At 44.1% G+C, this 25,068-nt stretch overlaps 1 protein-coding gene across 9 annotated transcripts in view; it reads right to left on the bottom strand.

Annotated features, from left to right (window-relative positions):
- Positions 1-25,068, bottom strand: part of LOC112225373 (guanine nucleotide exchange factor DBS) — a 53,801-nt gene that overhangs the window by 16,689 nt on the left and 12,044 nt on the right. For 8 of the 9 annotated variants that reach the window (XM_042306592.1, XM_042306590.1, XM_024389287.2 and 5 more), the window contains exons 2-6: positions 19,397-19,480; positions 18,234-18,348; positions 10,447-10,537; positions 3,816-3,935; positions 3,589-3,705 (exon numbers count right to left, since the gene is read on the bottom strand). In XM_042306592.1, coding sequence (XP_042162526.1) covers positions 3,589-3,705; positions 3,816-3,935; positions 10,447-10,537; positions 18,234-18,348; positions 19,397-19,480 — 527 coding nt within the window. Of the gene's footprint in view, positions 1-3,588; positions 3,706-3,815; positions 3,936-10,446; positions 10,538-11,024; positions 11,347-18,233; positions 18,349-19,396; positions 19,481-25,068 lie in introns of those variants that run through there. The other variant, XM_042306593.1, reaches the window with a different exon arrangement.

Here is a 25,068-nt window from a genome sequence, read left to right as displayed (position 1 = left end):
ACTTATTCTTCATGTGAGCACTGTACGGTTTTTAGCGGAGTGGTAGGAAAGGACATGGAGGGCCAGTGCGGTGTGCTGCACCTCTCCATTAACGATGAGCGGGATTTACAACCACTCATCTCCGCTCACATGCGCTGGCCGATGTCAATGGCAACAGCTCGTCTTACTGGGGTCCGACACATAACGAAACATACATTACAGACTAAATACTTTACATTTAAAAACATGTAGTGTGTGTGTGTGTGTGTGTGTGTGTGTGTGTGTGTGTGTGTGTGTGTGTGTGTGTGTGTGTGTGTGTGTGTGTAGTCAGTCTTCCTCAACTGACTGACCCAGTCAGTCTTCCTCAACTCTTAGCCAAGAGAAACTGGCATGCATATAATTAATACTAGCCCTCTGATTACAATGAAAAGCAAGACGTGCGACTCTGTTCTGGGCCAGCTGCAGCTTAACTAGGTCTTCTTTGCAAATCAAATCACATTTTATTGGTCACATACACATAGTTAGCAGTTGTCAATGCCAGTGTAGTGAAATGCTTGTGCTTCTAGTTCTGACAGTGCTGTAATATCTAACAAGTTCACAATAACCACCTTAAATCACACAAATGTAAAGGGATGAATAAGAATATGTATATATAAATATATAGATGAGAGATGGCCGTGCGGCATAGGCAAGATGTAGTAGATGTTATAGAATACAGTATATACATATGAGATGAGTAATGTTGCTGTATGTGTTGAACTGCTGTGCTTTATCTTGGCCAGGTTGCAGTTGTAAATGAGAACTTGTTCTCAACTAGCCTCCCTGGTAAAATAAAGGTGAAATAACATTTTCTTTAAAAAACAATTATGATATGTAGACATTATTAAAGTGGCGTTATTTAAAGTGACTAGTGATACCTTTATTAAATCCATTTATTAAAGTGGCCAGAGATTTGAGTCTGTATGTTGGCAGCAGCCACTATCTTAGTGATGGCTGTTTAATAGTCTGATGGCCTTGAGATATCTGTTTTTCAGTCTCTCGGTCCCCGCTTTGATGCACCTGTACCGACCTCGCCTTCTGGATGGTAGCGGGGTGAACAGGCAGTGGCTCAGGTGGTTGTTGTCCTTGATTATCTTTTTGGCCTTCCTGTGACATCAGGTGCTGTAACTGTCCTGGAGGCCAGGTAGTTTGCCTCTGGTGATGCGTTGTGCAGACCGCACCACCCTCTGGAGAGCCTTGCAGTGGTGGGTGGAGCAGTTGTCGTACCAGGCGGTGATACAGCCCGACAGGATGCTCTCGATTGTGCATCTGTAAAAGTTTGTGAGTGTTTTAGGTGACAAGCCAAATTTCTTCAGCCTCCTGAGGTTGAAGAGGCGCTGTTGCACCTTCGTCACCACACTGTCTGTGTGGGTGGACCATTTCAGTTTGTCCGTGATGTGCATGCCGATGAACTTAAAACTTTCCAGCTCAGCTGTAGTCAATGAACAGCATTCTTACATAGGTATTCCTCTTGTCGAGATAGGATAGGGCAGTGTGCAGTGTGATGGCGTCGTCTGTGGACCTATTGGGGTGGTAAGCAAATTGGAGTGGGTCTAGGGTATCAGGTAGGGTGGAGGTGACATGATCCTTGACTATTCTCTCAAAGCACTTCATGATGACAGAAGTGAGTGCTATGGGGCGATAGTCATTTAGCTCAGTTACCTTAGCTTTCTTGGTAACAGGAACAATGGTGGCCATCTTCAAGCATGTGGGCAGAGTAGACGGGGATAGGAATTGATTGAATATGTCTGTAAACACACCAGCCAGCTGGGCCGGCAGCCTTGCGAGGGTTAACACGTTTAAATGTTTTACTCATGTTAGCCACGTTGATGGAGAGCCCACAGGCTTTGGTAGTGGGCCGTGTCAGTTGCACTGTATTGTCCTCAAAGCGAGCAAAGAAGTTGTTTAATTTGTCTGTGAGCAAGACGTTGATGTCCGTGACGGGGCTGGTTTTCATTTTGTAATCCGTGATTGACCCTAGACCCTGCCACATACGTCTTGCGTTTGAGCCGTTGAATTGCGTCTCTTACTTTGCTTGCTTGATTGCCTTGCAGAGGGAATAGCTACACTGTTTGTATTCATTCATGTTTCCAGTCACCTCGCCATGATTAAAAGCGGTGGTTCGCACTTTCAGTTTTGCGCGAATGCTGCCATCAATCCATGGTTTCTGGTTAGGGAAGGTTTTAATAGTCACAGTGGGTACAACATCACTGATGCACTTGCTAATAAACTCGCTCACTGAGTCAGCGTAGACGTCAATGTTGTTGTCTGAGGCTACCCTGAACATATCCCAGTCCACGTGATCGAAGCAATCTAGAAGCGTGGAATCCGATTCGTCAGACCAGCGTTGGATAGACCTGAACACGGCCGTTTCCTGTTTTAGTTTCTGTCTATAGGCTGGGAGCAACAAAATTGAGTCATGGTCAGATTTGCCGAAGGGAGGACAGGGGAGGGCTTTGTATGCATCGCGGAAGTTAGAGTTAGAGTAGCAATGATCCAGAATGCTACCATCTCGTGTCGCGCATTTGATATGCTGATAGAATTTAGGAAGCCTTGTTCTCAGATTAGCTTTTTTTTTTAAATCTCCAGCTACAATAAATGCTGCCTCAGGATATATGGTTTCCAGTCTACATAGAGTCCAGTGAAGTTCTTTCATGGCCGTCAAGATATCCTCTTGGGGGGGATATACACATCTGTGACTATAATCAAAGAGAATTCTCTTGGTAGATAATGCGGTCAGCATTTGATTGTAAGGAATTCTAGGTCAGGTGAACAAAAGTTTGTTTGTTCATGTGTAACTCTGTGTTGTTGTTTTTGTCGCAATGCTTTGCTTTATCTTGGCCAGGTTGCAGTTGTAAATGAGAATTTGTCCTCAACTGGCCTACCTGGTTAAATAAAGTTGAAAAAAATACAAAATAAATAAAAATAAAAGGACTTGAGTTCCTGTATGTTGTTATGATTACACTATCAGTCGTTAATCATAAGGCATACACCCCCACCCTTCTTACCAGAGAGATGCTTTTAGGTGTCGGTGCGATGCGTGAAGAAACTGGGTGGCTGTACCGACTGACAACATATCCCGAGTGAGCCATGTTTCCGTGAAACAGAGAATGTTACAATCTCTGATGTCTCTCTGGAAGGCAATTCCAGCCCTAATCTCATCCTGTTTGTTGTCTAGAAATTGGACATTGGCGAGTAATATGCTTGGAAGCTGTGGATGTCGCCTTCTAAGTCTGACCAGTAGGACGCTCCGTCGGCCTCTGGGATAAGATCCCATGTCCAGGCTGGAGGTCCGAACACAGGATCCGTTTCGGGAAAGTTGTATTCCTGGTCGTAATGTTGGTAAGTTGACGTCGCTTTTATATCCAGTAGTTCTTCCCGGCTGTATGTAATAACACTTTAGATTTTCTGGGCAAACAATGTAAGAAATAATGCATTAAAAAAAACAAATTACTGCACAGGTTCCTAAGAACCTGAAGCGAGGCGACCATCTCTTTCAGCGCCATTGTTGCAGCATTTGTTGCAGTGTGCACTGTGTGTGTGTGTGTGTGTGTGTTTGTGTATACTCACGGTGCGGTGTGAGATCCACTTCTCGTGGCAGTACTCCTGGGTTCCTCCCAGCTCAGTAGTCAGTTGTGTCCGGTCTATGTAGGAGTGGAGCTCAGTCACAGAACTCAGCATAATCATCTACACAAGCAACAATTTAGGATAGAAAAACGTAACGGTGAAGTAATGACAATAATACAAAAGTCAGTCTATGAATGTGTGCGTGTCTGTAGACTGCTGTCTGTACCTACCGGCACCTTCATCTTGAATTCATCCTTGTTGAACTTGAACAAGATGTCTGAGAGTGTCCTCTGGAATAAGGTGGTGGGCCTCAATACCAGAACTAACTGCAGGTTCCCTGGGAACGAACCCTACACACAGTGAGAGGGGAGGAAAGGTAGGGGAGAGGGGAGAAGAGAAGGATGGATGAACAGAGAACTGGGACGACTTCAAAAATACAGGAGCAGACAGCAACCACCATAGCTCTCAGTCTAGACAACCCACTAGCAAGAGACATCCTGTACACACACACACACACACACACACACACACACACACACACACACTTTAAGGGTAGAATAAAGCTGACAGACAGGGACTATTAAAAAGCAGACCCCCAGACATTATAATCAGGAGCTAAATTAGCATACAGTGTACATCCCTGAAGCTAGTTCTGGTGAGGTAAGACTCAAACTGTACACAAAGACACAGCAAGATCAATATTATGGCTTTAGCCGGCGGTGGAGACAAACTCCCATTACTGAATTAATGCGTAAGCTAATGTAGTGCACACACACGCACACACAGGTTTGATTGATTGGAGAGAGACAGAATGCTGGCCTAAGCAGAAATGACAGATCTAAGAATCTGCCTCATTAACAAACAACCAGTAGGGAATACAAACTTAATGGAATTAATGAATCAATAAACTGTTCCTCTCTGCAGCCCAACTAAAGAGAGCTCTTAATGACCTCTGACATTGCAGGACAGTCACTATGAAAGGGACTGGCCAATCACTAGCAACATACCCTTCAAAACCCAAACATCCAATGGAGACAAGCAAGGAAGAGGAAGAAATTAATGTAATGGAAATCAGTAGAAGTTGGTTCGAAAAAGGTGGTTGGGTGGATTTTGGAGACAGTATATATAAGGAACAAGTCTGACTCCCAGATGAGAGTTGTAACCGTTTGACCGTAACCTTCTGACTGGACTTGTGGTCATAGCCCACTGGTTCTGGTCGAAAACAGTAGACACAGACAGGCGCACACGCACACACACACACACACACACACACACACACACACACACACACACACACACACACACACACACACACACACACACACACACACACACACACACACACACACACACACACACACACACACACACACACACACACACATAAACAACTGCTGCTTTCTCCCCCAGTCTGAAAACCACCCATGCATGGCAATGCACTACACTCATTAAAACACAGACACACACAGACAGACAAAGAATCACAGTATACACAAAGATGTACACCCACACACACACAAACAAAAACATTGGATACAGTGAGGAAAAAAAGTATTTGATCCTCTGCTGATTTTGTACGTTTGCCCACTGACAAAGAAATGATCAGTCTATAATTTTAATGGTAGGTTTATTTGAAAAGTGAGAGACAGAATAACAACAAAAAAATCCACTCTGTGGCAAAACCCTTGTTGGCAATCACAGAGGTCAGACATTTCTTGTAGTTGGCTACCAAGGTTTGCACACATCTCAGGAGAGACTTTGTCCCACTCCTCTTTGCAGATCATTAAGGTTTTGAGGCTGACGTTTGGCAACTCGAACCTTCAGCTCCCTCCACAGATTTTCTATGGGATTAAGGTCTGGAGACTGGCTAGGCCACTCCAGGACTTTAATGTCCTTCTTCCTGAGCCACTCCTTTGTTGCCTTGGCTGTGTGTTTTGGGTCATTGTCATGCTGGAATACCCATCCATGACCCATTTTCAATGCCCTGGCTGAGGGAAGGAGGTTCTCACCCAAGATTTGACGGTACATGGCCCCGTCCATCATCCCTTTGATGCGGTGAAGTTGTCCTGTCCCTTTAGCAGAAAAACACCCCAAAGCATAATGTTTCCACCTCCATGTTTGAAGGTGGGGATGGTATTCTTGGGGTCATAGGCAGCACTCCTCCTCCTCCAAACAAGGCGAGTTGACTTGATGCCAAAGAGCTCCATTTTGATCTCATCTGACCACAACACTTTCACCCAGTTGTCCTCTGAATCATTCAGATGTTCATTGGCAAACTTCAGACGGGCATGTATATGTGCTTTCTTGAGCAGGGGGACCTTGCGGGCGCTGCAGGATTTCAGTCTGTCACGGCGTAGTGTGTTACCAATAGTTTTCTTGGTGACTATGGTCCCAGCTGCCTTGAGATCATTGTCAAGATTCTCCCATGTAGTTCTGGGCTGATTCCTCACCATTCTCATGATCATTCCAACTCCACAAGGTGAGATCTTGCATGGAGCCCCAGGCAGAGGGAGATTGACAGTTCTTTTGTGTTCCTTCCATTTGCGAATAATCGCATCAACTGTTGTCACCTTCTCACCAAGCTGCTTGGTGATGGTCTTGTAGCCCATTCCAGCCTTGTGTAGGTCTACAATCTTGTCCCGGACATCCTTGGAGAGCTCTTTGGTCTTGGCCATGGTGGAGAGTTTGGAATCTGATTGATTGATTGCTTCTGTGGACAGGTGTCTTTTATTCAGGTAACAAACTGAGATTAGGAGCACCCTTTAAGAGTGTGCTCCTAATCTCAGCTCAATACGGACCCGCATGATTCGTATTGATTTGAATCAATACCTATATCCTAAGTGCTGTTTAACCCCATATGACTGTATTCTTGGTTTCAGCATATGACTGTATTCTTGGTTTCAGATCTTAAGAGTGTGCTCCTAATCTCAGCTCATTACCTGTATAAAAGACACCTGGGAACCAGAAATCTTTATGATTGAGAGGGGGTCAAATACTTATTTGCCTCATTAAAATGCAAATAAATTTATAACATTTTTGACATGTGTTTTTCTGAATTTGTTTGTTGTTATTCTGTCTCAAATAACTGTTCAAATAAACCTACCATTAAAATGTATTACTGATCATTTCTTTGTCAGTGGGCAAACGTACAAAATCAGCAGGGGATCAAATACTTTTTTCCCTCACTGTACACATACCCACAAAGCCACAACAAAGAGGTGAATAATAGTTGAGGCTATACAATGACTAATGTGAGACAACAGCCCCCCTTCACAGTCCAGGCTCCAACTCAGTACCTGTTAACACGCATTTGTGTTGTTTATCTTCATATGATTTATCATTAGGTCTTCAATAGTTGTGATAGTACCGGCTCAACTCATGCCAGCATTCACTATTGTTCATTACATGGCCTGTGTGTGTGTGCGGCATTTAGCAGCGCGGTGAAACTATCCCGAACAGGCGACTGTTCTGGCGGTGACTGAGTGCCTCCCATTACCAGCCTGTCAGGCTGTAATGTCCCCCCCTTGTGGGATTAATAAAGCTTGATTCAATTTGAAATGAGGGAGGGAGCATTCCAGGTCCCAGTGGAGTCTGGGGGTTCATATTCATCTCTCTATATATCTTCCTCTGTCTAGGAAATCATCTGTCTCCCACACATTCTCTTCAGTTCAGTGAAACTCTATGATGAGGCTTTCGTGTCAATAACTGAGAACCCATAGACCTCTACTTATTTCCCCTCTGTGTGTTTGAGACAGCTGTGTGGACAGCTGTCCACATAACTGTGGTGCTGAAACCAAGAATACAGTCATATGGGGTTAAACAGCACTTAGGATATAGGTATTGATTCAAATCAATACGAATCATGCGGGTCCGTATTGTTACTCACTTAATAAAGTTCTGAAGGATCTTATAAGTGGTGTTGAACAAAGATAAAGCCATTGGAAATCCTGTGCTATTAATGGACGAACCAGAAAGTGCTCAAACCATGTATCAACTCAGCACAAATAAACAAACACACTTTGAAAGCTAATCACCAAAGCAGAGAGAATATCCCTCACAGCTCACACACTGTATTCATGAAGCAGGAAACAACAGGCTGTGTTTTCTAAGAGGAAGAGAAAGAGAGAAAAGACTCCCCCGATCATCTTTTCATTTTTTTATCCTCCTTTTACACATTCTCCTCATTCTGAACCACAAAGGCCTAAGGGATAGAGCAATGGAAAGATAAGGGGTGATATACATATCTGCTATATGCGCACGCGTTGATGTGGCTGCAAGGCGTGAGTTGGTATGATTCTGAACAGTCATATCTGGCAATGACAAGAAGATGACGTGGGGAATCGTAGGTGGCTCATTTCAGCTCTTTCTAGTTTGTTATTGATGTCTTGTCTTGTTTTGAGGTGTTTGACTGATGTCAAGTCTATGCTAATACGGCAAAAATGTGCTAGTTAGCTAACCAACAACTGTAACGATGTATTTGAGTGACAAGTGATCATTGTGCAAATGTGTTTGTTTTCAATAAACATTTGGAGACGAAATATAGTTGACCTGTTATGAACAATCTAAGCCAACCCTGTCTGCATTGCCGCACACGTTGGTTTTGTTGCTAAACTACCAACACGTCGATCTTAGTTTGATCACTCTGTTGTCACAAAGAATTGAGCAAAATGCAAAATGTAGTGTATTCGAGGTTTAAAAAGGCTTCTAAAGTTGGTCATTTCCTCTTTAAAATGTCAGACTTGATTTATCGTAACAACCCCTACACAAATGTCCATTAAAGAGCGACCTCCCCTAAAAAGCAACTTCTCTTTTTGAAAACAGGCTGTTGCATCAATATAAGTCAGAAACATTTATTCTAATGTCAAAATTGACTACAAAGTTCAAATAGGATAATTTTGGTCAGAGTCAGTCTCACTCAAAACTGTGATTTATGAGATGATAGGAAAAAAAGGTATGTAACAGAATGAAGGGTACCGTAACAGAATGAAGGGTTCCCGTAACAGAATGAGGGGTACCGTAACAGAATGAAGGGTTCCCGTAACAGAATGAGGGGTACCGTAACAGAATGAGGGGTACCGTAACAGAATGAAGGGTTCCCGTAACAGAATGAGGGGTACCGTAACAGAATGAAGGGTACCGTAACAGAATGAAGGGTACCGTAACAGAATGAGGGGTACCGTAACAGAATTAAGGGTTCCCGTAACAGAATGAGGGGTACCGTAACAGAATGAAGGGTACCGTAACAGAATGAAGGGTACCGTAACAGAATGAGGGGTACCGTAACAGAATGAAGGGTTCCCGTAACAGAATGAAGGGTACCGTAACAGAATGAAGGGTACCGTAACAGAATGAAGGGTTCCCGTAACAGAATGAAGGGTACCGGAACAGAATGAAGGGTTCCTGTAACAGAATGAAGGTTTCCTGTAACAGAATGAAGGGTTCCTGTAACAGAATGAATGGTTCCCGTAACAGAATGAAGGGTACTGTAACAGTATGAAGGGTACCATAACAGTTTTCCTAGGTTGGGTATATTTTAATCCTGCCCACATGCCCACACCTGGCAGCACCCACACCTGGCAGCACCCAATCAATTCGGCGCGCAGCTGCACATGCCCCGATTGTAATGCCCATGGTCAATTTGGTGTGACATTTGATTTCCCTATGGGGCTAGTTAGGGACCATCAGTAAATTAAACAATGTATATGGGACAATATTTTAAAAGGTCAATAGCTCCAAATTTCAATGATTAAAAACCTCAAACCAACTATAAATTGTAGAAATTCATATACAAATATTGAAAGCATTTAATGAGACAACTAAAATATGTGCAACGTGAACATATTGTACCATTTACATTGTGTTATTTATTGACTGTCCCTAACTATACCCAGATATAGGCTATCCAAAGTCAAACCAACTTTGCCACACCAGCTGGCTGAAACTAATTGCCTAAATAATTTGGCTAACTCTTACCACCTGTGAACACACACGAGACACCCACATCAAACCACACACCAATACCAACTCACATTTGAAATCAGTCATGGTCACGAGCATGAGACTAAATAACGAAAGGCTGGCGCTCTTTATTCACATTTTTGTTGCTGCAGGATTTTTTTCCTGCTCTGAGAAACTGGTCGAATTAAGATAAACTACCGCTGTAAAGTGACATAAATGAAATGAAGAGAGAGAGAAGGGATGAAGGAAGATGTGAACAAAGTGATAGTAGCTGAAATAAAGAGAGTGAAATGAGGAGAGAGAGTTTAGTGGGTTGGAGAGAGATACAACAGCTACCTCATCACTACCACAGCATGGGAAACACACAGACCTAATATTTCTTTCCATCTTTATCCATTAAAGTCAGTGTCAGTGTTTTTCCTATAGAGTGAGTTTATCTACAAATGTTCTATACAGTATTCATCAAAACATGGTTTACAGTGTGAAACTGAAAAGACACTCATTGTCATATCCTTCCAGCATGCTTTGTTGTAATGTGGGGAGAACACTTCTCTCATTGCTCTCTTGTCCTCTTTGTTTTGGGCTGAATAGGCTGGTGCCTGTGTGTGTTTATGTGTATGTGTAGGTGGGGGGGGGGATATTTCATATCTGCCCCCTAGGGCAGTTGTGATATTAATCCCTACTTTGTGGCACAGATGTGGAGCTCTGAGAAGAGGAGGGGTTGTTCTGACACCTCTTGTCTGCCAAACGCCCTCGGGCTGACAGTGTAAGGATGAGGCCTCACAAACTGGTGCTCCACTCAAGACATGATTAAAGAAATGTATTTCACACACACAGATGCATAGACACAAAAGACAGACTCCCCTTATAGAGCCAGACACACACACGCGCTCGGTTACTTACTGCAATGCGGAGCAGGGTCCCCTTGACGGCCGCCCATCGGTCCTGCCGCCGGTCAATGACCAGGATAAAACCCACTCCTGCCGCAGACAGACTGGAAAAAAGAGATGGGATCCCGGTCAACACAACCTCTAACACCTGACCCCACTGCACACATGACCATAACAAGACCGCAGATGGAGACTGGAGAGAGGGGAATAAGGTTCAGTAGGACCACAGTGACTGGACATGACCAGAGAATAAATGAACAGGAAACCACAATGGTGAGAGAGGATAGAGATGAGTGTCACTAGTATGTCCGTACTGGATGTACTGGATGTCCCATGCTGCTCAGTTGGTAGAGCATGGCGCTTGCAATGACAGGGTTATGGGTTCAATTCCCACTGGGGGACAAGTATGAAATGTATACAATCTACTGTCTCTGGAAAAGAGCATCTGATAAATATTAAAATGTTAAATGTAAAAATGTATCTATCAGTCAGGCCTGAGTAAAGACCTACCCTCAGCTTGGTGCACTTATGTACAGGCAAGGTAAAGATGCTTTAAAAACCCTGTCCTAGGGTTTGTTCAACTATACACACCTTCAAGATACTGGTCCAATCCACACAGATAAAGAGTTGTAAGACCAGCGTCCTAAAACCGCTGTAGTCTTATGAGAGGGGTTCAGGTAGAGGAATCAAAGTCAATCCCACATGTAGCCAGTCAGAAGAATCAACTATACACACACCTTCTAGAGGTGACACAAATACTCACACCTCAGCAGCAAAACACACACACACTGCCTGGTCACAGCAAACTGATGAACAGAATGTCTCCACTCCTACTCACACGACAAACAACTCTGCTATTCCAAATCCTCCAATAGAGAAAAATTGATAAATAATTCCATATTGAAACTGGAGAGAAGAGAGGAAAATAGATGCCTGAGAGTCAGATCTGCCTGTGTTGTGTTGGAGGGAGAGCAAGACAGTCACAGAAACCAGCCACTGCCACTGCACTGATCAACCAATGATGTGCCAGGAACTGCCATGCCATTAGCCAATCCTAGCTTGGCCAAGAGGTGACAGACAGCTCCGGGGGCCAGTCAGCAGACCTGGGGATGTGAGGGAGGGGATGGGCTGATGGAGAGGAGGGGAGCTGCATTCTCTCCCTCCCTCCCACCTGCTCAAGCGTTCAAAAGAGCAGACTGGTTCTTTTTTAGCAGCAGAGAAGGAGGAGGGGAGAGAGAGGGATGGAGGAGGAGGGAAGGATGAAAAAGAAGGAGAGAGAAAAGGAAGAGAGATGGTCTAGTACTGGGACCTTTATGAGGACTGAACTGGTTTAGTGATTTATACTGAAAGACAGTATGAGAGGAAGAGAGGGGGGGAAAGAGAGAGAGAGAGGAGGGAAAATCGGGGCATAGAGAGAGAGTTTAGATTGTAATAAACTAGGCTTGCTACTTAGTCTCAGAACACAAAGAATCACATACACATGTATGGCCAAAAGTACGTGGACACCTGCTCGTCGAACATCTCATTCTAAAATTATGGGCATTAATACTGAATTGGCCTCCCCTTTGCTGCTATAACAGTCTCCACTCTTCTGTGAAGGCTTTCCACTAGATGTTGGAACATTGCTGAGGGGACTTGCTTCCATTCAGCCACAAGAGCATTAGTGAGGTCGGGCACTGATGTTGATTGATTAGGCCTGGCTCGCAGTCGGTGTTCCAATTCCTCCCAAAGGTGTTAGATGGGGTTGAGGTCAGGGCTCTGTGCAGGCCAGTCAAGTTCTTCCACACCGTTCTCGACAAACCATTTATGTATGGACCTTGCTTTGTGCACGGGGGCATTGTCATGCTGAAACAGGAAAGGGCCTTCCCCAAACTGTTGCCACAAAGCACAGAATCGTCTAGAATATCATTGTATGCTGTAGCATTAAGATTTCCCTTGACTGGAACTAAAGGGTCTGAACCATGAAAAACAGCCCCAAACCATTATTCCTCCTCCACCAAACTTGACAGTTGGTACTATGTATTGGGGCAGGTAGCGTTCTCCTGGCATCCGCCAAACTTAGATTCGTCCACCGGACTGTCAGATGGTGAAGTGCGATTTACCAACCCGAGTGGCGCAGCGGTCTAAGGCACTGCATCTCAGTTCAAGAGCCGTCACTACAGTCCCTGGCTTGAATCCAGGCTGTATCACATCTGGCCGTGATTGGGAGTCCCATAGGGTGGCACGTAATTGGCCCAGCATCTTCAGGGTTTGGCTGGGGTAGGCCGTCATTATAAATAAGAATGTGTTCTTTAACTAACTTGCCTAGTTAAATAAAGGTTCAATAAATAATAGATGATAATAATTCCCAGAGAACGTGCTTCGGCTACTCCAGAGTCTAATGGCGGCGAGCTTTACACCCCTCCAGCCAATGCTTGGCATTGTGCATGGTGATCTTAGGCTTGTGTGCGACTGCTCGGCCATGGAAACCCATTTCATGATGCTCCTGATAACAGTTCTTGTACTGACGTTGCTTCCAGAGGCAGTTTGGAACTTGGTAGTGACTGTTGGAACCGAGGACTGACAATTTTCACCTGACAACCACTTCTCGGCTGAGCCGTTGTTGCTTCTAGACGTTTCCACTTCACAATAACAGCACCTACAGTTGACCGGGGCAGCTCTAGCAGGGCAGACATTTGACAAACGAACTTGTTGTAAAGGTGGCATCCTATGACGATACCACGTTGAAAGTCACTGAGCTCTTCAGTAAGGCCATTCTACTGCCAGTGTTTGTCGATGGAGATTGCATGGCGGTGTCCTCGATTTTATACACCTGTCGGCAACAGGTGTGGCGGAAATAGCCGATCCACTAATTTGAAGGGGTGTCCACATTCACTAATCAAAAGTATGTACAATTTCAGGGTTCAGATTTTAAAAACTGCCAGAAAGGGTGATCTATATACACTTCTAGGATATGATTGTTTCTGCCATACAAGCAGTTTCTGCAACACACACTGGCACAGCTGAATGGACACAGAAACGTATTGAGCAATAATGAATGTGAAATTAGATTAATTTAAATATTCATGGTGGAGTTTATAATTGATTTGTGAAGGAGTCTAAATAATTTGATTTCTTGCGGCGGTTGTCTGATGCTGGTGGAACCCCTGCTAGCTGTGTTGTGGAATGGGATTGCTTAAAACACCATTTCTGCACGGGCGCGCACAAGCACACACACACACACACACACACACACACACACACACACACACACACACCCTCTATGTCATACTCCACCCCTTCTAACTGCCTGAAGCCAGGCAGGCTGTAAATCAAATTAAAAACAGATTAAAAAAAAGCTCTTAAAAGAGCTCTTCAAGTTTCAGTCACTCTCAAATCCTCCTGTCAAGGTTCTACCTCAACCTGCAGCCACTCTGAACTAGACCCAGAGAGGATTGGAGAGAGCAAGAGTGAGAGAGAAACCTGGTCTGCCCAAGGACACAGGCTGCTAATTAATTTAGTGAGTGTTTGGCGATCCGCAGCATAAACAGGCTTTTCCCACCGGAGGCGAAAAAGGGATTAGGATACGGATAAATTCCATGCCTCATCGGCAGACCAGGAACAGGAAAATTAACTCAAAATTGGGAATGCCTTCAAAAGGAATTTGAAACTGTGGAATTTTATGCACCCGCAGTCCCCCTCCAAAAACCTTCATTTTAAATGATTTTCATGAATATATATATTTATCAAAATGTATTCTGGTTGAAATTGAAGTGGAACATATTGAATAGTTCTGTATTCAAGGTCAAGACACACACACACACAAAACCGCCCTGAGGAATTCCTGGCCATCTGTCCGTCTGCTCTGAGCAGCTTTAGCCTCAGGCCCTTTCTATCAGCTCAACTTTGACTTTTTGTAAGGTTGTGATGTCAGCAGTGACCTCAAAGAGTCACAGGAAGGAAGCCATGCATGGGTTGCAACACTGCTCTTCTACACCAGTTTAGAATGTGATGTGAATATGTGGACCAGGTGTGTAAGTGGTTTCAACCCTGTATGTGAATATGTGAACCAGGTGTGTAAGTGGTTTCAACCCTGTATGTGAATATGTGAACCAGGTGTGTAAGTGGTTTCAACCCTGTATGTGAATATGTGAACCAGGTGTGTAAGTGGTTTCAACCCTGTACGCCACGATTAGGTGCAGGAGTAGGTGTAAGAGCTTCTCTGTTGGCTGGTGTATTCACGCGCATGTACTGCAGCTCAGCTGTCTGCATGCGTTATTGAAACTTAAACAGTCAGGACCACTGCAGTTTCTATTTTAGACCCACTACATGCCTCAACGGACAAGGATGGAGTGAGGAAGAGAAGAATGAGTGAGAAAATAGCTATACAAGGAAGGAAGGGTATCTGGAGAAAGAGAGAGAATGGGGCAAAGGATGAGAAGAGAAAAGGAAGACGGGAAAAAAAGAGGGAAAGGATGACAGAAATCCCTGTGAGGAGGATATTGAGAAGATGGGGGGGCGGGGGTCATTTATTATCCCCCCTCCCCCATCACCAGTCTCTGAGTACACAAAGACATTCTGCAGTAATATGATTACAGGCTGGGGTTATTGCATTGGCCAGCTAATTAGGGGAATGCATTGAGATCTCCTCTCCTCCCTCTCTACTAAGAGATCTCTACAGGGGACAGCCCAGACTCCTCCATTTACATAACACTCTCGCTGACACACTAAACACAAGACTAAGAAGACAATACCTCCCAATGGTTGAGGTTAGGATTGGGGGAGATCAGTGGTTAAAGGGTTCTACCTCAAGCAGCATGCAGTGCATATGACCCTCTAGTGACACCTGCTGGCTATATCTATACAGTAGTCAATAAGAGCTGAGGATAACACACTTGGTTTGCACTGAAAATATGTGGTATACCATGAGCTGAACCTGCAATATAAACAATGTTGTATGGCAGGGGTAGGAAACCCTGTTCCTGGAGTGCTGCAGTACTGCATGATTTTGTTCCAACTAGGCACCAAACCTGACCAACTGAGCCAAGTGATCAGTTCAGGGATTGCCTAAATTCAACACAATTGGTCTTCCAGGTCAGTTAAAACATGAAGTGTCTGCAGCACTCCAGCAACAGGGTGTCCTACTCCCCGTTGTATGGTGAACAGGGAAGTTTATGGTCCCAGAATATTTTAACGTGTCTGTTTTCAGCGTTCAACACCATAGTATCCTCAAAGCTAATCACTAAGCTAAGGATCCTGTGACTAAACACCTCCCTCTGCAACTGGATCCTGGACTTCCTGACGGGCCGTCCCCAGGTGGTGATGGTAGGTAGCAACACATCTGCCACGCTGATCCTCCACGCTGGAGCTCCACAGGGGTGCATGCTCAGTCCCCTCCTGTACTCCCTGTTCCCCCACAACTGCATGGCCAAACACGACTCCAACACCATCATTAAGTTTGCAGACGACACAACTGTGGTAGGCCTGATCACTGACAACACTGAGAAAGCCTATAGGGAGGAGGTCAGAGACCTGGCCGTGTGGTGCCAGAATAACAACCTATCCCTCAACGTAGCCAAGACTAAGGAGATGATTGTGGACTACAGGAAAGGAGGACCAAGCACGCCCCCATTCTCATCAACGGGGCTGTAGTGGAGCAGGTTGAGAGCTTCAAGTTCCTCGGTGTCCACATCAACAACAAACTAGAATGGTCCAAACAAACCAAGAAAGTCGTGAAGAGGGCACAACAAAGCATATTCCCCCTCAGGAAACAAAAAGATATGGCATGGGTCCTGAGATCCTCAAAAGGTTCTACAGCTGCAACATCGAGAGCAACTGGTGATGCAACTGGTTGCATCACTGCCTGGTACGGCAATTACAGAGGCACTACAGAGGGTAGTGTGTACAACCCAGTACATCACTGGGGTTAAGTTGCCTGTCATCCAGGACCTCTACACCAGGCGGTGTCATTGGAAGGCCCTTAAAATTGTCAAAGACCCCAGCCACCCCATAGACTGTTCTCTCTCTCTCAGGACTACCTGACATGATGACTCCTTGCTGTCCCCAGTCCATCTGACCGTGCTGCTGCTCCAGTTTCAACTGTTCTGCCTTATTATTATACGACCATGCTGGTAATTTATGAACATTTGAACATCTTGGCCATGTTCTGTTATAATCTCCACCCGGCACAGCCAGAAGAGGACTGGCCACCCCACATAGCCTGGTTCCTCTCTAGGTTTCTTCCTAGGTTTTGGCCTTTCTAGGGAGTTTTTCCTAGCCACCGTGCTTCTACACCTGCATTGCTTGCTGTTTGGGGTTTTAGGCTGGGTTTCTGTACAGCACTTTGAGATATCAGCTGATGTACGAAGGGCTATATAAATAAATTTGATTTGATTTGATTTGCTCTCTGCTACCGCATGGCAAGTGGTACCGGAACACCAAGTCAAGGACCAAAGAGCTTCTCAACAGTTTTTACCCCCAAGCCATAAGACTACTGAACAGGTAATCAAATGGCTACCCAGACTATTTGCATTGTGTGCCCCCCCAACCCCTCTTTTATGCTGCTGCTACTCTCTGTTTATCATATATGCATAGTCACTTTAACTATACATTCATGTACATACTACCTCATTTGGTCTGACCAACCAGTGCTTACGCACATTGGCTAACCGGGCTATCTGTATTGTGTCCCGCCATCCACCACCCCCCAACCCCTCTTTTACGCTACTGCTACTCTCTGTTCATCATATATGCATAGTCACTTTAACCATACATGTACATACTACCTCAATCAGCCTGACTAACCGGTGTCTGTATGTAGCCTCGCTAATTTTATAGCCTCGCTACTGTATATAGCCTGTCTTTTTACTGTTGTTTTATTTCTTTACTTACCTATTGTTCACCTAACACCTTTTTTGCACTATTGGTTAGAGCCTGTAAGTAAGCATTTTACTGTAAGTATTCGGCACACGTGACAAATAAACTTTGATTTGATTTGATACCATTCACTTCATAGTTAAGAACCCTATAACAATATGACAATGTAGACATGTTCAAATACATGCAACTTAAAAGTTTTAAATCACAAAATTTCGATCTGAAATCTTTTGGACATCAGAGCAATGTTGAGGGAATTTTATTTGAGTCAGAAAATGATACTCATATGATAGCTAAGATATAAAAAAAACTGGCAGAAAGCCTATCCAACTGACAATAAAAATATTTAAAAAATATATATATATATATAAACTATTGGAACCAAGACCTAAAAGTAACTCTTTATTGCCACAAGAAGGAGGGACATAACGAACATCTACGCTTCATCAAATACAAACTATGTTCAGAATTGATTATACATGAGACCAAATTTGTGGATGAATCAAATGTGTTATTATTTAAATATTGAAAAAATATGGGCTACAGAGAGAAACAAAACAGCGCAATTTGAGGTCATATGAAGTAGTCTTACAGGCACTGGAAATGGAAGCGGTGGAAACGTAGGTCTGAGCAGGTCTGATGCCATCTATTTGTGTGTGTGTCTATCTATTGTCTATATAAAGGTTTATATTGCTAATAAAGCATTTATAATCTTACACACACAAAAATAAGTTTAAGCTGCAGTAGATGTTACCAAATTCTACATTCATCTGATTTCTCCTAAATTCCTCCTAGCATGTTCAATATTCATCTGCCTCTCCTTAGTTCCCTTCCTGTAAAATAGACTGATCTGACTGGTTACCATGGGAATAATACATGTAGGGAGCTTGGACACAGGAAGTGTCTGAAGAAGCAATGGTGTGTATGTGGTATGTAGAATCTCACCTGGGGATGCTGGTCAGGTATGTGAGCACGTTGTGGAACTCCCTCTCCTGGATTTCTCCGAATGCAGGAAACTCTGGGAACACAATGATGGGGCTGCCGTTCTGCCCTCGGCCCCCTGGGAAAGATACATAGAAGAGTTAAGAACAGAGAGTTCACTGGAACTGAGAAGACTCAGTCACATTCCTTTGTAATTGGCTTGACACGACTTCAACAAGGATTACCACAAGAGGGCGCCAGTGGAACTGGCAAACCAGACTGTTTTGATAAGGCGATAGGTTCAAGTGAGAGAGAACGAAAGCAACACACGGCGAAAAAGAGAGAGAGGAGGGCGAGAAAGACGGGTATCTTCTGCAGTATTTAAACACACACCGACATACACCTCGAAAATGGGGGAAATAGTCACACAAACACACATGCCTGTGAGCAGCTGTACTATTAGCCCATGTGATGAGAATATCAATGTCTGCTTTTCCCTCTTCCATTATCACCCTAGCAACAGCAAATGCTCGGTCATCGTTTCACTGTCTGTTTTCACTCTCCTGCATCTGAGAAGAGGCAACCTCTCCGCAAAATGGACGCCGACAGGCAGAGAACAGTCCCCAAGGTGACCTTCCATGCAGAACATAGAGGGGGACAGAGAGGGGAGAAAGTGTGTGTGTGTTGGGGGTGGGGGGTAATCTATTCAATGAGGTGAATGCAGTGGTGAAGGAATCAATGCCAAAATAATATCTGTTATATTATCCATTTTGTTTTTCAATTAAGTAACATTTGTGGAAGTCTGCTCACAAGCCTAGTTGATTTCCGTAAAGCTTCTAGTATATGCATGCAGTACAGACACACTGAATTGACAAGACAACTGGAAAAACAGAAACTCTATATTTGGCTCATACGCAACAGAAACTGATAAACACGTATGTAAATACACACTAAACAAACACAGAGTCGTGAAGAAAATGAGCCCCAGTGTACAGTAGCCGGACTAACACGGATGAAAAAAATGATGAGCAGGAAAACGGGAGAGGAGAAATTTGAATGGCAAATCTGAAGGGTGAAGCAGACAGTTCATCTGAACTATATCAGGTAGAAGAACAGTACAGTCCTGTTATAGCAGACATCTGTATTATGGCTAGCAGACAGGCAGAGACATAGACAGGAAGTGTTACCTGAGAGGTAGGCAAACTGCTTCCTGAGGTCAGGGGTGATGTCGATGGCACAGAGGGGACTGCTCTCCTGCTGCATGATCTCATCTGGAGGAGCAGCAGAGCAACAACACAGTCAGAGTCACAGTCAGGACAAAACATATCGCATTGAATGAAAGAACCATCGCAAAAGTATGAAAGAGCTAGACATACTCTCACAAAAACAGAACATTAAGTTATTACAGCCTGTATAGGCGTTTTGAGCAGAACAGACCTGCAGAATAGTGAACAAATAATCATCTGAATCGCAGACCAGAGAGCAGAATGCTACAAATGCTTTGGGTCCTGACCCACCATTAATGAAACAAGTTTTCAGATAAAAGCCACAGCCATTCACTGCCTTCCCAGCTCTATCCCCCCACGAACTCCCATCATTGGTATTCAAATCATTTGATAATGGGCCTCCCTTGCAGGGCTCAGCATAGCCCCAGCCAGGCAGCCCCAGCCAGGCAGCCCCAGCCAGGCAGCCCCAGCCAGGCAGACCCAGCCAGGCAGTGAAGGTGGAGATGGGGTGACAAGACATGCTGCTTTGACTCAGAGGCCCAGGTCAGCAGGGAGGGAATGGCTACAGTAGGTTCGTAATCATTGCTGGTACATAGGAACAAAAGTAGTTCAGAGACACTGACGCAGCCCCAAATCGCCCATTCTTCAGTCAGCATATTTCTACCTAGAAATGCAATTTCCTAAAAGCGGAACAGACTTCTTTCAATCACAGGAGGTTGGTGGCAGCTTAATTGGGGAGGACAGGCTCGTGGTAATGGCTGGAGCGGCATCAGTGGAGTGGTATCAAATACAAAACACATGGTTTGATGCCATTCCATTTACTCCGTTCCAGCCATTATTATGAGCCGTCCTCCCATCAGCAGCCGCTACTGGTATCGTTATTGTTCTGTAGTACCTGAAGGTGTGTACTGCCTCTATAACTAATATGCGGTATATGTCCAGTTCACAGGATGTGCGTAGCTGTTGGCTAATATTTATGTTGTCCATTTGTAATAATAAGGAGATCTGGTAGCATAATACTCCATCAATTATTTATTTCTATATTATACAGTATGATCCACCTCACTCTAAGGATTATACCGTACTTGTGCTGACTTTGCTGAGGGGTTTGGGGTTGAATCGGTATCAATGATTTACCAGAAGAGCAGTTGAGCTGAACTATTGACCAGGAGTCTCTAGTCTCTGTAAATGTGTACAAATAGCTCTAGTTTGGTATGCTAGTAGGTTGCAACTGTATAATGTATAAATAAATAATTGCTAAGAGTATTACAATAAAGTGTGCCTGTGCGTATGTGTGTTCACATCCTGTCCCTGGATGACATACATTAATACCATGGATCCTAGAAACTCAAACAAGATGGTTACATACAGAACACACTATACTCCTATGCTCACAGCCAGTCACAAAAATAGGTTCGTCTGCATCCATTTCTAAACAGCTACATATAGTTAGTTATACAGTGGGATCAAGCAGTTCTCTTTATGCAGGTAGTGCCAATACAGTGGGAGTCTGGCAAAAGTCCTACTGTTGAGACTGAGGGCCTAACAGTACAGAGCACAACAGATCGATGGAACAGAAAGCCACAGTGATGCTCTACACACTATAGGATTATATTACACACACACAGACCACAGACACAGATAGAAAGATATTTAGCAGACGCTAACTCTTAAATGACTAAAATGTAAATGTAACGTTAGAAATGAGCCTGGCAGACTTTCTAGGGCCACAACACTGTTTATCTCACGGATGTCATGTCAGACCGCTAACCAGAGATAACCACTCTCTCCTCTCTTGAATTATTCAGTGGCCAAGCCTTCCTTTCGGGACAGGACATCAGTTTCAACATAAAGGAGCACTGCTGTTACGCAACACTCTCACAGTAAAATGTTCTGAGGTAGAGAATGTCTAGGAGCATGTGCATCTCCCTTCATCACCTCCCTTCTTCTCCAATGAGCTAAAGGGATGATCTACAGAGAGTAATATTCACTTTTCTCTGAGCTTCCTGGGTGTGTTCCTGTCACTTCAACACTATATCAACACAAACCGTCCTCCTCACAGCTGCCCATGTCCCTTAATGTTGACGATGTGGTTGTTACTGACAAGAACCAAATGGCTGAGCTCTTTAATCACCACTTAATTAAGTCATGATTCCTATTTGACTCAGCCATGCTTCCTTGCCTGTCCAACATTTCCTCATCTCCCAGCCCTTCTAATGTGACTATCCCCGATGCTTCTCCCTCTTTTCCCCCTGCTCCGCTACAAAGTTTCTCCCTGCAGGCGGTCACTGAGTCCGAGGTGCTAAAGGAGCTCCTTAAACTTGACCCCAAAAAAACATCTGGGTCAGTTGGTTTAGACCCTTTCTTCTTTAAGGTTGCTGCTCCTATCATCGCCAAGCCTCTCCAACCTTTTTAACCTGTCTCTCCTCTCTGGGGAGGTTCCCATTGCTTGGAAGGCAGCCATGGTTCATCCTTCATTTAAAGTGGGAGATCAAGCTGATTCTAAATGTTATAGGCCTATTTCTATTTTGCCCTGTTGATCAAAAGTGTTGGAAAAACTTGTCAATAGTCTACTGACTGGCTTTCTTGATGTCTATAGTATTCTCTCGGGTATGCAATCTGGTTTGCGCTCAGGTTATGGATGTGTCACTGCAACCTTTGAAGGTCCTCAATGATGTCACCATTGCTCTTGATTCTAGGCAATGTTGTGCTGCTATATTTATTAACTCGGCCAAAGCTTTTGATACGTCTTGTGGGGCGGCTAAGGAGTATTGGTGTCTCTGAGGGGTCTTTGGCCCGGTTTGCTAACCACCTCTCTCAAAGAGTGCCGTGTATAAAGTCGCTCTTCTCAATTTACATCAACAATATAGCTCAGGCAGTAGGAAGCTCTCTCATCCATTTATACGCAGACGTTAAAGTCTTATACTCAGCTGGTCCCTCCCAGTATTTTGTGTTAAATGCTCTACAACAAAGCTTTCTTAGTGTCCAACAAGCTTTCTCTACCCTTAACCTTGCTCTGAACACCTCCAAAACAAAGGAAATGTGGTTTGGTAAGAATAATGCCCCTCTCCCCACAGGTGTGATTACTACCTTTGAGGGTTTAGAGCTTGAGGTAGTCACCTCATACAAGTACTTGGGAGTATGGCTAGATGGTACACTGTCCTTCTCTCAGCCTGTGGCTTTGATACAGTTGAAGTCGGAAGTTTACATACACTTAGGTTGGAGTCTTTAAAACTCATTTTTCAACCACTCCACACATTTCTTGTTAACAAACTATAGAGGTGTATTGGAGGTGTAATCAAAATAAATCTGCCAAGATCTGAGAAAAACATTTGCAGACCTCCACAAGCCTGGTTCATCCTTGGGAGCAATTTCCAAACGCCTGACGGTACCACGTTCATCTGTACAAACAATAGTACGCAAGTTTAAACACCATGGGACCACGCAGCTGTCATAATGCTCAGGAAGGAGACACATTCAGTCTCCTAGAGATGAACGTACTTTGGTGCGAAAAGTGCAAATCAATCCCAGAACAACAGCAAAGGACCTCGTGAAGATGCTGGAGGAAACAGGTACAAAAGTATCTATATCCACAGTAAAACGAGTCCTATATCAACGTAACATGAAAGGTCGCTCTGCAGGGAAGAAACCACTGCTCCAAAACCGCCATAAAAAAGCCAGGCTACGGTTTGCACCCGCACATCGGGACAAAGATCGTACTTTTTTGAGAAATGTCCTCTGGTCTGATGAAACAAAAATAGAACTGTTTGGCCATAATGACCATTGTTATGTTTGGAGGAAAAAGGAGGAGGCTTGCAAGCCAAAGAACACCATCCCAACCGTGAAGCACAGGGTGTGGTATCATCATGTTGTGGGGTGCTTTGCTGCAGGAGGGACTGGTGCACTTCACAAAATAGATGGCATCATGAGGGAGGAAAATTATGTGGATATATTGAAGCAACATCTCAAGACATCATTCAGGAAGTTAAATCTTGGTCACAAATGGGTCTTCCAAATGGACAATGACCAAAAGCATACTTCCAAAGTTGTGGCAAAATAGCCACAACAAAATAAATCATTCTCTCAACTATTATTCTGACATTTCAGATTCTTAAAATATAGTGGTGATCCTAACTGACCGAAGACAGGGACGTTTTACTCTGATTAAATGTCAGGAATTGTGATAAACTGAGTTTAAATGTATTTGGCTAAGGTGTGTGTAAACATCTGACTTCAACTGTATTTGTTAAAGTTACATCTTGACTTGGTTTCCTCTATCGTAATCGCTCCTCTTTCACCCCAGCTGCCAAATGAACCCTGATTCAGATGACCATCCTACACATGCTAGGGGTGGCAGGTAGCCTAGTGGTTAGAGCGGACATGCTCCAAACTGACATGTTACATTATTCACAAAAACAAAACCAGTAGTGTCAGGTCAGCATTAGTACAGCACAGACGGTCTACGTCAATATTATTACAGCACCAAAACAGCATGTCACTTCAACAATGTCCATCGTCTACTGTAAGTAACATGTACACTGGTAGACAGAGACAGACAACCAACCGAAAGACAGACATGAAGACCAACCAGTACCTGTCCTGTGCTGGAGCTTCAGCCACAGGTTGCTGACGTCGTGACAGAGCAGGGACACTTGGTTCAGGGCCATGCTGAGCCAGGCTCACCTCCTCTAGGTACTACTCATAGTGTAGACGGTCGTTTCAGCCTTATCCTAAAACACACACTGTCATGTCTGTCACTGTCTGTTTCACACTCTGTCTCTACAGACACTCCCCTTACATACAAACACCACAAATATTGAAGCTCTGCTGTGGAGATTCTCATTCCCCCCTTTCCCAACAGGGCTCTTTGTTTGGCCATAAGGGGACCTTTCAAGTGACAGCCTTGGCCTCTGGGCAGCACTGCACAGAGCTCTCTTTCACACACACACACACACACACACACACACACACACACACACACAAACACTCGCACACAGTATATATAGAAATATTAAGCAAAATATTGAAACATATAGACGATCTAGCATGCTGGTTGCGTTATAGTGTACGCCTTGTGTCTTTTGTGTGGCGCAGGCCATCGATTAGCTGGGCTGAGTGTCTATTTGTCATGCATAGGTCCACATGCACATACAGTACCAGTCAAATGTTTGGACACACCTACTCATTCAAGGGTTTCTCTTTATTTTACTATTTTCTACATTGTATAATAATAGTGATGACATCAAAACTATGGAATAACACATATGGAATCAATGGAATCATGTAGTAACCAAAAAAAGTGTTAATCAAATCAAAATATATTTTATATTTGAGATTCTTCAAAGTAGCCACCCTTTGCCTTGACAGCTCGTGTGCAAATCTGTCATCAAGTACTGTAGGTGTGTCCAAATGTTTGACTGGTACTGTATGTGCATGTTTGCATGAGAGACTGCCAATGTGTTGTGTGAACTCCCCCGTTGCCCACATCCATGCTCCCTTTGATATGGTAATGTCCCGTGTCGGAGTCACATGAGTGTGAACACAGGATACAGTGAAAAATGACCAGGAACAACATCTGAACTGATCCTTTTAGTCAGGACAGAGGATAAGGAAGAGTGTTGTGTAGGTCCTTT

Source organism: Oncorhynchus tshawytscha, linkage group LG26, assembly GCF_018296145.1.
Source record: "Oncorhynchus tshawytscha isolate Ot180627B linkage group LG26, Otsh_v2.0, whole genome shotgun sequence".
NCBI classification, from domain to species: Eukaryota; Metazoa; Chordata; class Actinopteri; order Salmoniformes; family Salmonidae; genus Oncorhynchus; species Oncorhynchus tshawytscha.
The sequence above is the reverse complement of the archived record's forward strand: the minus strand, read 5'-3'. Positions and strand labels throughout refer to the sequence as shown.